A 13,789-nucleotide genomic window follows, 5' to 3' on the forward strand; every position below is an offset into this window, starting at 1 on the left:
ATGCACATGTTAAAACATACAACGTTGCACAAGATACAAACCGTATGCACAATGAACATTAACTCAAGAAGGGTTTGAACAAGTTTATGCTGCAGATCAAAAACAGATCTTCTCTCAGCAAGTGACAAGAGTAATGTAAGGATCCAGCTCTTTTCTCTGTGAAGAACAAGCAGTAATATGAATTAAGGAGTAATGCATGATAAGTAAAAAATATTCATATTTTGCTAGCGATAAACATCTTCAAGTTTTGATCACATGGAAACAATCTGGGTAAGGATCAGCAGTCAGGTGAATGCTCAAAACCTTGCCACCATATTAAAGGGCAATATTCACCAAATTTACTTATGGTGAGCATCATACATTGTTGAGTGTATAACCCTGCAAGAGAATTTGACCTTCAATGTCAGTTGCAAGTGCTTCAAGGTCATTCCAAAGGGCTATCCAGCTTGTGAACCAAGCATGCACCAAGCCTTATTGACCTTCAGTAACTCTTGAGTTTGGCAGTAAACAGAAACAATTTTAACCAATGACCTTGACAACCTTCCCAGGGTTCAGTTACAGTCTTGGTAATATTAACACATGTGAAATGTGCTTCAGCACAAAGTCTCTTTCAAGTCAGGAAAGTGCTTCTCATTCATACTAGAATGACTAAAATACAGGACCAAAAGTGAAACCTATATTTACCAGTGCCTGTTAGTTGAAAAGGAAATATATTACCTGTTTACAGGACTTTGTTCCTATCAGCTTTGAGATGGCACAATAGTTATTCCTGTACATGTCATTAAGAACTCTGAACAGGGATTCTTCAGCTCCATTCCAGTTGGGTGTAATCGCATCTTCTCGAAAAGGAAACTTTATCTCAATATCTGAAAGTTATAGATATACCACCTTAATAGAGACTTGATCAAAAGAGCATTTCATGTTATGATTTCAATTTATAGACTTCCTCTTATTTTGCAACACATTATGGTAGTGATGTGCCATTGATAAAAAATATAAGAAAAATGATTGATCAGTTACCCTGGTGTGATGATATGATTGAATTTAATCTTCAATAATTGATAGTGGTGACACAGAGGTTACCCATATCTTATCAGATCCAGACCCCACTCTGAGACCATAGTTAAGATCATAGCAATAGCGAGTGACATCTTGGTAAAAATGAACACAAACATGTTTGTATGATGCTGTGTAAATGACTATGGAGTTCACAATGTTCAAAAGTGATTTGTGATGAGAAAATACACACTGAACGCGATCGCACACTTAACGTTTTCGGATATGGAAAACGGTCGGAGGTTTGACGAATGATGTGATCATGATGTTAACGACTTTCTCTGGCTGCTGGATTACTTCCCTTTCCTAACCCTGGAAGTTTCATGCTGTGTGTTGGTATCCTTGAAGATAATTCCATGCTAAGCAGTCCCACAAAAGTGGTGAAAATACATTACAGGTAATTCTTTTTCTTGTACATTTATTCCCCCATTAATTACATTACGTAGATTGCGCGGCCTAGATTATCTCTAGATCATGTATGAAATGTCATCAAATCCCACCATGCATGTAGTCAATATATTATGTACACAAAGTTTTTTAAAGGGGCACTGATCTAATGGACTGGTTGTTGCCTTTGTTATTGTTTTTCCCCCGTGAGTACCCGGATGATACGCAACGCAACTGAGCGTGACCAGAGACTGGGGTACCGTCTGCAAGGACAGCTAAATAAACTTGGAGGCTGGAGGCAATATTTGTTTTACGCATTTTTGAACACTGATTGGTTAACTGTGATCTATAAAAATTTCGACAAAGGGCGCATGTTAATTAATTTCTTCAGCCTAAACAAACAGACAAAAACAACAAGGGAGCTCATCGGATGTCGTCATTTGGAAATACCCCAGATGGTTATAGTTTAATACCAAAAAAGTATCCATGCAGTGAAAGCATTTTCGGATTTCGGCTTGCTACTCCCTTGTTGTCATCCACGTTTTCTCGTATAACCCTACACTTGTGTATTTGTCATCATTCACTTGATGCTCAGTTAATGAATTTATTACAGGTACAATTAGTGGTAGCACCACTTAGATTACCTGACAAAGGTTCCCATTTGGCATTTATTGTGTCTGGGGTAATTATTCAATCTAAATCATGGTTTGAAGTGAGGTGAAATGTGTGTTATGTAATGTGCACGTGTCAGCCCAGCAAGAGATGAATGATCAGTTGATATACTTTTTTTTGTAAATCAACAGATCGTTCCTAGTCATCAAAGGATTAACAGAAAATACGTTGATTGATTAATCACTGTTATCTTGCACAGTGGATATGTCAAGAGTGAGTGTTTACATGTCTAGGTTTACTATAACAAAGGGAATACACTCATATCATGGCGCGAAGTGCCGATGTAAAAACAACATACTTTGTTCAAAGGGTTAACTGGTAACACGTTGATTGATTGATCATTGTTATCTATCACTCAATGGAATTTTTAGGAACCGTGGACGTTATGAAAATAGTTGTCACGTGGGCTTTCTCAGCCGACCATTGAGACGTGACACCTATGTAAAACACCTGAAACAATCCAAGCGACCAGTTGAGAAACGAACACGGTTTATAACATCCCGAAACGATATGTATCTTTTAAAATATTTGATTGTTACTGAGACACGTGACACCGAATAAGTTTCTTTGTACAGCTGCAGACGAGTGGAATATTGTTCCTTTGTGTGGATATTCACGGATACATTCCTCGAACAAGGAAGCTGCCTAAAACTTATACACATAAATTTGGTAGGTTGTAATTATGATATTTGCATTTTGTTTTCCTTCATTTGAACCGATTCGTTCTTGTTTCTCTACGTCTTGGTTGTGAAATTATTCAATGCGCGATAGACGTTGTTGTCACAGGTCTTTTCCTTTGTAAGCGTGTATATATTACCGTCAATTTGTAAAATGTGATTCTCTCTGGCAATTTATAAAATGTGTAAATATTTCAGTCATTTTGACTAAAAAATCTGTCCAGATTGATCAAGACGATCAAAAGGGCCTACAAACATCACAACAGATTATTATGTAGGATTAAAAGCCAAACAACTTAGAAATGTACTTTTCAACGTAACATTTTCAGTCTCTTGGTGACATCAAAATGTTTGGAATTCGTTGTCATAATAATACAGATGGAAATGTTTTTCAGTCACTTTGTAAAATAGCTGAATATTTAGACGTTTAATAAATTTGTTACACATTTGACAGTAAAAAAAATATACACACTATAACAAAGCATATGCTCAGGTGAAATATTTACTTTGAGTTGCAAGTCAAAATAGTGTAAACGATAATCGCAAAATTACCAAGCAAGTCAAAACTTCGTCACCATTACCGTTGCTACTCACAAAGATACCTACATTTCCTTATTATCTCGAAAACTGTATTTCATTTTGTTGATCCATGTGACCATACGCCCTTATTACTACCCATAAAAGTGACTAATGCGCATACGAATGGCGCAGCAGAGGTCGCGAACTAGTCTAGATTTCTGCTATACATCCGGGTACTCACTGGAAAAAAACAATAACAAAGGCAACAACCAGTCCCGGGGAATTGCGTTAGATCAGTGCCCCTTTAAGTATCTAGTTGACACTGAGTGACACTGATTGACAATGACATTCAAACTCTAACACAGGACGAGGAAAGCTCAGAAATATGTTCATGGAAGATGTGCAGATAGTGAAGTGTTTATGTTTGTAGACAATCACCTTTCTGACAACATTTGATGACATGTAGCCTGTATAGTATCTTGCATTGGGTTTGATAAGGTGTAATGAAAAACAGCTGTAAGGACACAAGATAACTGTCACCACAAATATTACCTGTTGCATCATTACTCTTCTCACTGTCTTCTCCACTACTGATTCCGCCATTCATCTTCCGTTTGCGGCCGATATATTGTTGAGGTGATGATTTTCTCCCAGTCTCATAAACTTCACTTTTATCAGATTTGTCAGACTTTTCAGAGTCTGAGGCAGCATTATCTTTGTCCTTTGGAGGTACCTGCAAAGCAAAACCACAATCTTATAATTCAATGGATTATGTATGTACCAACCCTAAAGGCTGAAAGAGTTGGATAAAAATAAGTGAAAATGTGTAATACCCATGGAACTAAGAATTTCAATGTTTCTTTCCCTTAGTTTCTTACACAAATAACAGGTCTTACACAAATACAACAAATAATCGGCGATGAACTGCTTAAGGTCTTCATAGGATTCACTTTGTTCCTGCACCGGGACCCTAGTAGAAGTATGAAGCACCTTTACTGCTGCCTTATCTGCTCCCAAAGAGAAACCGCTGGTCACTCACACAATTTTGTTAGCTGTTTAACACCGCACTGAGCAATATTCCAGCTATATGACGGTGGTCTGTAAATAATCAAATCTGGACCAGACAATCCAGTGATTGACATCATGAACATCCGTGAACAGCCAAGGATGTTGGTACTGTTTGTGCCAGCCATATGAGTGGATTTATTAGTTTTTCCCAACAAGGAAACTCAAGAATGGGGTCTCCCACAAGCTTTCTTAGTTCTGGGAACCAACTCAAACCGGGCCAATAAGCGTGAGGGTGGGAGGACTGGAGGTAGATATGTGTAAGCAAGAAAACCTTCCAATGAGATGGATAGGGTGTCATGGTCCCAAGCCAGAGGATCTCGAATTCGAGACACAAACACTGGAAGTGGGATATCCTCAGACTTGGATGAAGATATGGTTGCTATTTTCTTGACAGAACATCTGCCAACACAATGGTGTTCTGTACAAAAGGGTGATTTGAGTGAGTCGATCCCATCTTATGAGCCACTGCGGAGATCAACAACCTGGCATGGACCCGTTGGCCTTTCCAACATGAAATCGCCAGTATAACGGCTAGAAATTCAAGACTGTTGATGTGCAGATTATTTTGCACCCCTGACCAAACTCCTGTTGTCGAGAGATGATCCACATCAGGCCTCCATTCCTGTGTATGAGTGGGTACGAAGTTTACCAAAGAGATTTTGTCAAAGACATTCAACCTGATTGTCTACAACTACAGATATTATCCGAGATTGGCCTCTAAGGGAAAAATGTGGCCTTGTTGATTCAGATAGCAGAATATATTGAAAACATAAGAGTTGAAGCTGACCTCGTCTTGTCTCATTCTGCGCTGACACAAGTAACCCTAGCAGACTCTGCCACTGGTGAACTGAAATGTTTTGCTGAAGGGCTTGGTGTATTAATGGTTGAATGTTTTGGGTTTATACAATGTAAATGTACCCATTTACCAATCACCTATTCTCATCTTGTCAGTATCATGACAGCTGTCAAATTTCAACAACAGATACTTTTTATACAAAATTGAAAGCAGAAATGTGGAAGATGCGTTTGACTGTTTTCAGAGTACCGGTACATTGGAATGTTCTGTTATTGTTAGAAAATCCTTTACTGGGAGGAGGAGTGAACACAGGGGTGAATGTCGTCGTGCGCGATTGACAGTATGTCAACTGGCCTACATCGAAGCACGGAAACATTCTCAGGACCTTTGCTGTCAGAAATCATCAATTCATTCAGCAATGTTTGTAAATAAACATGAAATTGGTAAACTGTTTTGGTCGTCGATAAGCTCAAAACCATTGCTGAGTTCCAGTAACATTACAGTATCTGCATGGACGAAACATTCTATTCCATTATTCAGTGGTTCCAATACAAATGTGACTGAACAAGATTTTCACATTTCAGTGAATGACTTCCTTCAGTCAGTAAGCCAGTACTATTGACATTGAAAGTGAGCTCAATAGAGACATTTCTCTATTTCCAGTATGCACTCAGGTAAGGCTCCAGGTTATAGTGGGCTATCAGTTGAGTTTTTGAGTATGCTCCTCTACAGTGTCTAGAAATGTTGACACACTTATATAATTTGTGCTGTCAAACAATGACATTGGGTGTGATAATACCAAGGGGCCAACAAATGATCCCTCAAAATACAGATCAATTACTTTGCTGAGGTCTCCGGAAAATTATTTTCTAAAATACCGTATTCGACGTAATAAGCGCCCAGGGCGCTCTCAAAATTATGAATAGGGGGCTCTTATTAGAATATCATTTTGGTGGAAAAAACAGAGTTGAAAGATAAATTTCGTGGTTCATGCTGACAGCCTGAAATGATTATATACGACAGATATATATTTCCAGAATTTAATTGCCCATAATTAAGGGTGCATATAACATATGAGTGCGTATTATACGCGAATAGATAAGTCTTGTGTACATTGATCAATCGGAAGGGGTGCTAACTGGGATTGTTCACTAGCCAATATGTTAGCAATTATCGCTGTGGGCGCTTATTACGTCGAATACGGTACTTTGTAATAGGCCTTACGAGTGGGCAGAATTTTAAAGGATTGCTAGTCCGGAGTAAGCTGGATTTTCAGACTGTGGATAACGTGTTTGTGATCAACACTATTAAGAAGTATCTATCTTTGCATGTTGGAAGACTGTGCTGTGCTTTCATTGACTTGAAAGCTGTGATTGATACTGTTTCTAGGAAGTCACTTCTTTATAAGTTGTGACTTGGTCATGTGAAAAGCAAAATGTTTTGATTAATTTGTAATATGTATGAAAATGTTAACTCTTATGTGCTGGTAGATAACAGCTATATACCATTCCATTGTCTTTTTGGCGTCCCTCAAGGCTGTCAACTTTCCCATGTTTGTTTTCATTCCACTAAATGATATTGAAAAGTTTCTTAATGTTGATAACCAAAGATGTATTGATGTAGATTAAAGTAGCTGATTATTGTTCAAAGTGGCAGTTACAAGTAAATACAGATAAGAGTAAAGTTGTAGTGTTTCGAAAGGCTGGTCGATTAAGGAAGTAAGAAAAGTTTATGTTAATGGAAAGGTTGTTGATATTGTCTCCACATACAAGTATCTGGGTGTTCATCGTGCCAGCTCAGGGTCATGGCCTACAACGCAGAATGTTTTACTACAGCAGGCATGGAAAGTGGTGCTCATATTAAAATCAAGTATCTTTAATTTTCATAAGTTGTCATTAAAGGTTTTGTTGCACATCTTTGATGAAAAGGTATTACCAACCTCTTGTATTCATCCTTCAACAGATATTTTGAATATCCATGAAAAATTCTCTGAGCCTGTTTTAAATATTTGGGAGTCCTAATATTGTGGCAAGGGGTGAATTAGGCAGATTTTCTCTTTAGGTAAATCAGAATGTGAACATAATTAAGGGTTAAAAATAATAAATTGTTCTAAGCCAATGGCTTTTGAAAATATAGCGTGGTCAGGCAGTCTTTTTTGTTTTGGGTTGTTCAAACTATGGTACTATGTAACCAAATAACACTTGTGTACAATCAACTTGAGAATGGGCCTCACTATATAAGTGTATTCCTTGACGAGTAAAATACAGTATTTGACTACTAGTGTGTGATAATACATGCATACAATGAGGTTTGATTTTATTTCACAACACAAAGACGCTATTGTGAGCACATAACACCGGAGGTACAGAAATACCACTGAATTTGTAGATCATAATGTCTAGTGATGTGTTTTATTGTAAATTTCATGTTTTCATTGACCAAATTTGCAAACAGCAAAACAAGCACACAAACTCCTTTGCCACCATGACCATAACACATGAGATGCTCAGTAAAGCACATTCGTGACCAACTAATGTTATTCAGGGACAAGCTGAATAGCGACTCGTGACCCTCTCATGGCCATTTTTGCGACCGGGTTCCGTCTTAGCAAAAACGGACATACCTAAAACAACTGTCAACTCGTTGCGTAATGGTTCACATATATTTCCCCATATATTATATATATTTTAGATCCAATTTAAAGCACATCGGGACATGCGGAATTATACAGTAGGATTGACCACATTTAACTGTGTCTTGTGTATATTTTTAGATGTAAGACATATGTTAAATCAAAAATTGTTTCTGATGGATTCTTTGACGAAGAACTTGAAACATTTTCGCACATAACATTCATCGATAGGGGGATGAGTCTTCTTGCAGGTTACGGAAAGGGGCGAGTGGTGATGAATGAGTAAAGCAATGCCCATCTAAAGGGAAGTAACTGCACGCTATATTGGATTGCATTATTCTTAGTATTGCAGCCTTTTTTAAAAATGGAAATATAACAAAAGGTGCAGCAGACTTGACAATGAGGCATCGGGGCCTTAGAACCAAGGCTTTGTTTTTAAGCCTAAATATTGGTTGAGACTGTTGTCTCAAAATGATAATCTAAAACATGTTTATTTATATCAGTATGGTCTTGCTGAGAAAGGTTTTTGATTGCTCGGCTCAAAGTTCAAAATTATTGTTTTGGTGATATTTGGAATAGTCAGTGCCTCTAATGTAATGAGATGTTTTTTATCAGAATTCAAATGAAGATGTATAGATATGGACAATCAGTTGTACCAAAAGTCTCTAAGTGGATATACTAGTTTGGATTTTTATGAATCAATTAAGATCAATGCAGGGTTTGAAAGTTATTTATCAGTTGTGAATATTCCAGCATACATACTAAGTCTGACACAGTTTGATGTTCAGGTAATGGTTTCATGATATCACAAGGAAGAAAGTTACGTATTTCCATGTTGCATGATGTGAAAGATTATGTCCATTTTGTATAATCCGGTTTGATAACGGTGAAAGAAGCCACACCGAAAAACTTCACTATATGCAATAAACCAGATGTTGTTATTCAGAAAGATGTACCAATATGTAATGCAAACTAAATGAAGCAAGTCTACATTTTCCTCAGGTTCAGAGTCTATTATCATCTCCTACAAACTAAAGTGAAATATGCATGAGGCATTGTATGCAGTCTAGAATCTTCAGTATGCATGTATAGCTATATCTGTCTTTATGTATTTCATTGCCTAAATCTTGACCTGACAGGGGGTCCTAATTAACTTATGCAAACACACATTGCAGCCTATGCTCCACTGTGACTATGATTAAGGCTGCATTGGAAAACACAAGAATTATTTCTTTTAGTGTCAATTATTTGCAACCACAGCTAGAGTTGTTGCTATACTGTCAGGAAAAAAGGCTTTCATTGTAATGCTCTGATAGCACCAGGCGATAATGTAGTTCCATTAGCTTTGTAAAACACATGATGTTTTTAAAGGACAACCTCAGCTGATGAACTTCCAGTTCTTACACACAATGTTTGTATAGCACTCTCTGTATGGAAATATTTAGGACAAGTATGAGACAGTTGCCACTGTTTTCACCTACATTCACAAGTTCTTCTGTAAAGAGGTTTGTCTCTATACATCCTCTCCACACATTATACAAATAGATACTTTTGAACTTGGAGACAAATTCAAATTCCTAGATAATCTTATTGGTGTTTCAGATACATTCTGCAATTTGGCCATCTTACTTCAAAAAAGCATTGTGAAAATTAAGTTTCAAACAAGTATTTGTCACAGAGTGACGAAATATCCCCCGCCTGTACACCATAGTACCAAATATGAAGACAATCCAGCGATTAGTTCTTGAGATATTGTGGCAACACCGTTTTCCAACTCCAAAAACAGATTTGCCTGCTGTGACCTTGAAAATGGGGTCAAGGTCACCAAATCTGACAGGTGTATGCGGTGTCTGTATATACACTATAGTTCCAAATATGAAGACAATCCAGCGATTAGTTCTTGAGATATCGCGGCAACACTGTTTTCTAACTCCAAAAGCAGATTTGCCTGCTGTGACCTTGAAAATGGGATCAAGGTGACCAAAACCGACTGGTGTCTGCGGAGTCTGTATATACACCATAGTTCCAAATATGAAGACAATCCAGTGTTTAGTTCTTGAGATATCGCGGCAACACCGTTTTCCAACTCTAAAAGCAGATTTGTCTGCTGTGACCTTGAAAATGGGATCAAGGTCACCAAAACCGACTGGTGTCTGAGAAGTCTGTATATACACCATAGTTCCAAATATGAAGACATTCCAGAGATTAGTTCTTGAGATATTGCGGCAACACCGTTTTCCAACTCCAAAAGCAGATATGCCTGCTGTGACCTTGAAAATGGGGTCAAGGTCACTAAAACCGACTGGTGTCTGCGGAGTCTGTATATACACCATAGTTCCAAATATGAAGACAATCCAGAGATTAGTTCTTGAGATATTGCGGCAACACCGTTTTCCAACTCCAAAAGCAGATATGCCTGCTGTGACCTTGAAAATGGGGTCAAGGTCACCAAAACCGACTGGTGTCTGCGGAGTCTGTATATACACCATAGTTCCAAATATGAAGACATTCCAGAGATTAGTTCTTGAGATATTGCGGCAACACCGTTTTCCAACTCCAAAAGCAGATATGCCTGCTGTGACCTTGAAAATGGGGTCAAGGTCACCAAAACCGACTGGTGTCTGCGGAGTCTGTATATACACCATAGTTCCAAATATGAAGACAATCCAGTGTTTAGTTCTTGAGATATCGCGGCAACAAACAGGTGGGACGTACGGACGGACGTACGGACGGACGTACGGACGGTCGTGAATACTATATCCCCCGCTTCGCGCTTTCGCGCGGCGGGGGATAAATATGTCTGTAAGAGTGGGTGAGTGAGTAGAGCAAGTGTAGCCCCAATGCAGATGTTATAAGTCTCGGAATCTCCCATCGCATTGGGGCTCCTTTTTAATATAAATAGAGTTATTTGTTTCTATCAAAATTATATATCTTTCTAGACTCAGCATTAGTCTACATATTGATTATCCATCCCAACTAGAATAGCAGAGGTTTGGAAAATTTTAAGAGCTTTTTTGCAGATCCTGTTCGTTCAGAATACAGTCATCTATGTAAGACTGAAAGCTCACACTCCCTTTGTGAAGGAGTAAGTGAGTGAGTTTGTTTTATGCCGCTTTTAGCAATATTCCAGCAATATCACTTCAGGGGACACCAGAAATGGGCTTCACACATTGTACCCATATCATGAATTGAACCTGGGTATTTGACGTGACGAGCGAACACTTTAACCACTAGGCTACCCGACCGCCCCCTTTGTGAAGGAACATTACCATAGATTTGTCACAAAAAAGTCACCTGGCTGAATGGTGAAACAGAGAACTTTAATTGAAGCCGCTGAAGAAACTGATGATTGAAAACTAGTGAAGTCCAAGATATTTTTATAATTTTATACTGATCCTGCATTACTCCATAATGCATTTACTGCTGTGGACTTTCATCTAAAAAATCTGATTCCCTCAGGCAATCATCGAATGTGCGGACAGCGGCAATCGACAAGTCTGTAGACGTGAAAACAGGAGTTAGGTTTACGGAGTGTCCAGGTATGACACAGCCATAGGCGATAAACACCAGAGGGCGATGGTGTTGCGGCTGACTTTCGATTGCGAGGTCAGTGACTCCGGTACGAAGAGGCGTTGTTGTTGTCTCTGAGAGAGCGAGAGAGAGAGAGGAGGAAATGAGAAGGGCGTTTAATTCACTGACACGGGCGGCTGTGGCGAGTGCTTGGAGGAAGACCGTTTATTTCATCAGATGGTATAACCACGCCGTGACAAGGTGCTCCAAAGGTGCGTTTCTCAGCAGGGTGAGAACGTTCTTCAAATCCCAAGCTTGTAGACAAAACTTTGCCTTCTGGTCTTCCAGCTGGAATGTGCAGAGCAAGGCTTGTAGTTCCAGGATTTTAGTCATACGCCGAACAGAGTTGAGAGCCACTAGGTAGGTCATGATGGTACTACCCTTGAGCCAACACTTGTGGCGGAGATAGAGAAGGAACTCGGCCAAGTACTGAGGTGATGCAGTGGCGGAGTCTTGATGTTTTTTCTCTGAAGGACAATGTGCCATCATGATGGCCTCGCCGTTCTGGCTGAGTATCCTTTAGCGTCTAACAATCTCTGTAGATGGACCAGAGGTGTTGACACAATCTGTCTGAACACACAATGCCATTTAGAAAGATGTCAAAAGTAACAAATGTTATATTTGGCAAAGATAACACTTTCTTGGTAAAGTACGGATTCTCATACTTTTTGGGATTGAGTCCCGTCTGGGATTCGAACCCACACCGCCAGAGTAAGGTACCTAATCGCCAGCAAAAAAAGTTCGAGAATCTGTACTTTACCAAGAAAGTGTTATCTTTGCCAAATATAACATTTGTTACATAATCTGGACCCGGATGTGGCTGCCTGCTGTGGGGATGAATTAGCAGGTTTGGACAGTCTGGGAGTGGTGACAGATCGGTATCGGCTATCTCTCTGAGGTTGATGAACCAGGCCCTTGCCGGCCACCAGGGCACGACCAAAGTCTGATTGAGGCTCAGCATCGACTTGATCTTTTGGATTACACTGGGAAGGAGTACAGTCGGCAGAAAAGTGTACGCTGAAGTCATCAACCGCCCAGGGATCTGGTACCGGCAAACAAGAGCGAAGGTGTCTGGATGGAGCTTCCACTTTGTCTGGTTGGGATAGAGCATCTGCCAGGATGTTGTGACAGCCCGGTATGTGTTGGACCCGGAATTGGATCCCTAGATGATCCACCAGGTTGAAGAAGCAGAATGTCTGTTGAAAGATCGAGTGTGAGTGAGTCGTTCCTAGTTCCTAAGGCACCAGACGACAGTTATGTTGTCCGTCGAAATGGAGAGAACTGAAGAACTGAAGGCATGCATTAATAATAGTAAATGCATTAAGGAGTAATGCAGGATAAGTAAAATATATTTCCACTTTGTGAATCGTGTACATTTCGTTTGTGTTTTGGGGGCACCAGAAAAATCCTGTAATAAAACCCTGGCATTAGCTGCTAAGGCTCCAATTTTAGGTGCACTGCAGTTTCCAAGAGCTGGAGTCTTTGCTCAGAAATTGGTACATGAGGCAGGTTATATATCCCCTGCTGAACTAGGTTGGGGATAATGATGGCCAAGTTCTTATAGTTACCCTTTGTCCACATGTGCTTGTGAGTGAGTGAGTGAGTGAGTTTGTTTTAACGCCGCTTTTAACAGTATTCCAGTTATATCGCGGCGTGTCAGCTTAATGTGGGAGGAAAGCCCGAAGTGATGCAGGTCTAAGACGTTTACCACTTCGGTGAAACCCACGAGCACGGGCATGGTGCTGACAAACCTAGAAACATAATTGGGGCGAACCGGGATTCGAACCCACAATCATAGATTTCTGGCGTGTCCAAGGGACGCAACTCTGCACAGCAAATCGCGGCGCTTTAGACGACTGGGCCACCCGTGCCCCCACATGTGCTTGTGCTTAAAGAATATATTTCCCAGCATACCCTATATCGCAGTCTATAGAGTGACCCCACATATAAGGCGACCCCCCTGTACAAGCCTTTCAAATCAATGCTAATTTATATAACCTGTCTACAAAGCAAATCGGAATGAAGCACGTCACAAGCACAAACACAATCCCTACATTTGCAATAAAAACATGGTTGTCTTCTGCAGAAAAATATTACATTGTTTCCCTTCAGCGATCAGGGAAATGAACAGATCAATACAAATTTCAAAGTTGAGATAAAAAAAACAACTAGGCATGATCATTTACCAATTAAATTGTATTTCCTGTTCTGATAGGCATTATTTTATATGCAGCGATTAAGATTACCATGTGTATTTTCTTGTAAACTAAGCCTGAAGTAGCAATCAGCTGTACACACGTTTCTCAGAATCTACCGGTGATTTGGTTAATAATTACCCAATAATATAACTTGAAAGAATTTTGATACAATAATCGAAAGATTTGCATCTGAAACTATTATTTTATTCGGACA

General features: G+C 39.4%; 1 protein-coding gene across 2 annotated transcripts in view; it reads right to left on the minus strand.

Annotated features, from left to right (window-relative positions):
• LOC139463736 (histone-lysine N-methyltransferase EZH2-like) overlaps nucleotides 1–13,789 on the minus strand; it is a 177,779-nt gene that overhangs the window by 96,967 nt on the left and 67,023 nt on the right. For both annotated transcript variants that reach the window (XM_071244986.1, XM_071244987.1), the window contains exons 9-10: nucleotides 3,864–4,044; nucleotides 718–866 (exon numbers count right to left, since the gene is read on the minus strand). In XM_071244986.1, coding sequence (XP_071101087.1) covers nucleotides 718–866; nucleotides 3,864–4,044 — 330 coding nt within the window. The remainder of the gene's footprint in view (nucleotides 1–717; nucleotides 867–3,863; nucleotides 4,045–13,789) is intronic.

This window comes from Haliotis cracherodii, unplaced genomic scaffold (assembly GCF_022045235.1).
Source record: "Haliotis cracherodii isolate W230 unplaced genomic scaffold, xgHalCrac1.p SCAF_16, whole genome shotgun sequence".
NCBI lineage: Eukaryota > Metazoa > Mollusca > Gastropoda > Lepetellida > Haliotidae > Haliotis > Haliotis cracherodii.